Source organism: Anarrhichthys ocellatus, unplaced genomic scaffold, assembly GCF_004355925.1.
Source record: "Anarrhichthys ocellatus isolate YVR2014 unplaced genomic scaffold, GSC_Weel_1.0 scaffold10, whole genome shotgun sequence".
NCBI lineage: Eukaryota > Metazoa > Chordata > Actinopteri > Perciformes > Anarhichadidae > Anarrhichthys > Anarrhichthys ocellatus.
In genome coordinates, this window is record NW_022280040.1 from 10,750,171 (window position 1) to 10,754,300 (window position 4,130).

At 38.1% G+C, this 4,130-nt stretch overlaps 1 protein-coding gene across 1 annotated transcript in view; it reads right to left on the bottom strand.

The window, feature by feature from the left end:
• LOC116385169 (uncharacterized) overlaps nucleotides 1-3,191 on the bottom strand; it is a 5,395-nt gene extending 2,204 nt beyond the window's left edge. Inside the window, exons 1-3 of the mRNA XM_031850396.1 lie at nucleotides 2,502-3,191; nucleotides 915-973; nucleotides 53-136 (exon numbers count right to left, since the gene is read on the bottom strand). Coding sequence (XP_031706256.1) covers nucleotides 53-136; nucleotides 915-973; nucleotides 2,502-2,896 — 538 coding nt within the window. The 5' untranslated portion in view covers nucleotides 2,897-3,191. The remainder of the gene's footprint in view (nucleotides 1-52; nucleotides 137-914; nucleotides 974-2,501) is intronic.
• Nucleotides 3,192-4,130: the final 939 nt, after the last annotated feature.

Consider the following 4,130-nt stretch of genomic DNA (forward strand, 5'->3'; position numbering starts at 1 on the left):
TGTGTGTGTGTGTGTGTGTGTGTGTGTGTGTGTGTGTGTGTGTGTGTCTCACCAACACTGCTGGGGTCAATGGAGACATAAGCCATCGCTCTGCTCAGCCGAAGCTCTTCTAAAGCGGCGAGCTCCGCCTCCGCCTCTGCTCAACCAATCACACGCCACATAACAATTTAACCAAACGTGGCAAACAGTGATTATGCAATATTAAGCTTAATATTAATTAAAATTTTATTAAATAAGAAAAGACATAAGAAAAAAATAGGAACAAAAGACTTTGTAAAATGTAAATAACGGACTATATTTAAAAAAATTATGTTCATAATGCTTTATATATATATATATATATATAACCCAATATATGCAGAGAATACAAGTAAATAAGAAAAACAAGGAATGAGTAATATATAAGAAATATGTCCATCAAACACACACAACATACAACCACAGTGTAAAATAAGTAAATAAAAAATGCTGAGAGAAGTGTGTTAAATATTAATGTTAAATATCAAATATAATTCCAATTCCTATCAGACAACTGAACACGTATAGATCCTTCAGTAACCAATTAAAACAATGGATGATTAAAACAGTAAACTCTCTTTTTGCTGCTGCTATCAGGTGTTAAATGAATAGTGCTTCACGTGTTAAAGCTGCATTCTCTCTGGTGTCCACCAGGGGGCGACTCCTCTGGTTGTATAGAAGTCTATGAGAAAATGACTACTTCTCTCTTGATTTATTACCTCAGTAAACATTGTAAACATGAGTTTATGGTCTCAATCTCTAGTTTCAAGTCTTCTTCAATACAGCATGATGTTCATTTCGTACATTATGGTCCATTTAGAGTCAAACAGACCATAAAGCAGGGGATGCTTTAGACTGCATTTGTATTTTTGCTCTGACTTCACGTGATGACTCACTTCTCTGGATCTCTCTTCTTCTCTTGGGGTCCGGGGGGATGACGGTGAAAGCTTTGTGGCTGAAACAGAAGAACACACTCTGGTTTTAGTCTTCTATGTTGTAACACTTGAACATTTTAGGCATTCAGAAATGACATTTTATTTAATTTGTTTTATTTTATAAGATGGCAAGCTTAAATGCCAAAGAAGGAAATTACAACCACTGCTTCAGTTGATTAATTAACACATTTAATTAGTGAGGGACTAATCCTCCACAACAGATGGTCAGAAGTCAGCAGCAGGAAGACGGATACTTGAGGACAGCACACCGGCTCTTTATAGCAAGACTCTCACACACACACTCTCTCTAAATGTGCTGTTTTACGCTTTAGGAAGATGTGTGGCCTCGAATACGTGGACTGATTATGAGACAATGGGCCCCTGAGCTCAGACATGTAAAGGGGACCCCAGCCTGACGTGTACATAGTCGTATTGTGTCTGATTGAGGTTGTTTTGCCTTTCTTTTCTTATCATTTTGTGTTTCTTTGATTTGTTTTTTGGTGGTTTTGCGTCTTGGTTTGATCATTTTTAATCTTTTTGTAGCTGCTTTGCATCTCTTTTTGGATGTTTCGCATATCGTTGTAGTCAATTAGCGTCTCTTTGTAATTGTTTAGTAAGTCTTTTTGGTTGTTCTTTTTAGTAATTTTGTGTCTCTTTGTGGTCTTTATGTGCATCTTTGCATCTCGATTTGCATCTTTGCGTCTTGATTTTCAATCTAGTATTATGTCTCTTTTTGGATGGTTTGTGTCTTTTTCGGTTGTTTTGCGTCTCTCTGTTGTTGTTGTTGTTGTTTTGCATCTCTATTTAGTCATTTTGTGTCTCTTTGTGGTCTGAATACGTCGTGTTTTGGTCATTTTTTATCTTTTTGTAGCTGTTTTCTAGTAGTTATACGTCTCTTTTTGGTCGTTTTGTGTCTTTTTTGGTTGTTGTAGTTGTGACTCGTTGGTTGTTTCACATATCCTTGTGGTCAAGTTTAGTCTCTTTGTAATTGTTTAGCATCTCTTTTAGTCTCTCTGTAGTTGTTTAGCATCTCTTTCAGTCTCTTTGTAGTTGTTTAGCATCTCTTTCAGTCTCTCTGTAGTTGTTTTGCATCTCTTTCAGTCTCTCTGTAGTTGTTTAGCATCTCTTTTAGTCTCTCTGTAGTTGTTTAGCATCTCTTTCAGTCTCTCTGTAGTTGTTTTGCATCTCTTTTTGGTCGTTTTGTGTCTCTGTGACTTACAAACAAGTAATGTTAGCAGTATCAAACAGAGGCTCTGTCCCAAGGGCCCCCTAACCTTTTGGCCCCTGGGCCTGTTCAATGCACAACAAACAACCTGCAGAATAAAGACACTCAGAGTGATTATTTATCCATCAAACACCTGTTATACAGTTTAAATATGCATGTTTTTAATGGAAAGAATACAGTGTTCAGTGTTTTCACCAGTTTCTTCTTTTCACTGTAGAATCAAATGGAGTGGAACAAGAACCTCTCACATCACAAACCAGTGTTCCCACAGAGGGACACTGGTTTTAACTGGACCTCTGGGACGCACGTCTCCTCTGTCTCACCTCTCACTCGCACGTGTCGTCTCGGCCCGGACCCCCTGCTGCTCCCCCCTCTGCCCCGGACAGGCGCTCATCTCCCGGCCTTTTGGGGTAACGGCCGCGCGTTGCACAGAGCTGCTGGTCGCCCTCCGGTAGTCCCGGTTCGTGGTCGTCTTCGGGGCGGTGGACCTGGACCTGGACCTGCTCTCACAGCTCGGTTTTAAGGCGGTGTTCCCCTCACACCGGTCCCGCTGCGGACACCTCGGGCAGCTCGCCGCGCGGCTCTTACGCACAACCGGAACTCTGAGTTCATTCCGTGCTCCCTTAACCGGCGGCCGTACCATCACCGGTTTGGTTCCCTCGAGCGTCTTCCTCGTGGCCTCCACCGGCTTTGACTTGATCACTTGTGTGGCTTGCATGTTTTATGTCAAAGTGACGCTTCTGTCTTCATAAACAAGAGACGTCATCTTGTGAATAATATCGATTAAATAGGTGTATCAGTGTCTGGGTTGCTATGGAAGTTGCGCCATAGCAACTCAAGTGTCAAGGTAAACAGAACACAAGGTGGGAGTTCAGGTGAGAAGTTTCAAAATAAAAGACAATTGTGCCAAAATGAAGAGGAACTGTTTCAGGAGAAGAATAAAAGAAAAATAAACAAGAAAACGAAAATACAGGATAATTTCAGGATAACCAGACGATAAACTGGCTTTAGAGGCATTAAAATAATATAATTCTGCAACAATTTGGACAACTAAATAGTTTTAAAGGAAATAATACTGGATATTTTCTGGATGTATTCATATTCTTCTATGATAGTAAACTGAATAATTAGAATTTTTGACAAGCTTTTTGAGTATTGTGACATTGTACAGACCACATGATTATGAAAGAAAATAATTATTCAATTCATTTATAATGAACACAATTGTTAGTTGCAACCATAATGGTGCAGTAGGATGTTTAATGCTTTAATAAACTACATCACTTATTTAGACTATTTCCAACAGGAAACTATTCCCTCAAATCTGCAGACACTCAGCTTTTACCTGAAAACGCGAGTTGCAATTCTTCATTTTATTTTGAAGGCAGGGCCACCTGGTTTCCGGTAGTGTGATTGAGTTTGACGCAGCCGCAGATTAACGTCAGTGACGCAGTATTTGTTGTCAGTAGGTGTGTGAGTCCAGTCTGCTGTTCGTCCAATCACAGAGACTCATCCGATTAGTGACACGCGACTCTACACAGGTCACATGACCACATACTGTCAGATTATTGGCTACAATACAGAATATATGAATACATATATATTTATATGTTTTGTTTTAATAATAAACACAAAGAAATAAAAAACTATTATTTAAAAACTGTTTTATTAAAAATATAATATATATACTTTTAGTACTTACAAAGTACTAAAAGTGAATAAAACCATTTAAAAAAGAAAATAAAAAAGATTTAATTAAACTAAAGAAGAGATTTAAGCTTTCAAATCAACTATAGTCCCTCAACTAATATTTTAGGATTATTATAGTAATACAAAATATGATAATAAATATAAAGTATATATTTTAATGAGAGATTGTGGTATTTAACGTAAGCACAATCAATCAGTGGTAGAAGTATTTTTTATTTAATTTAAAGTACTTTGCCATTTGC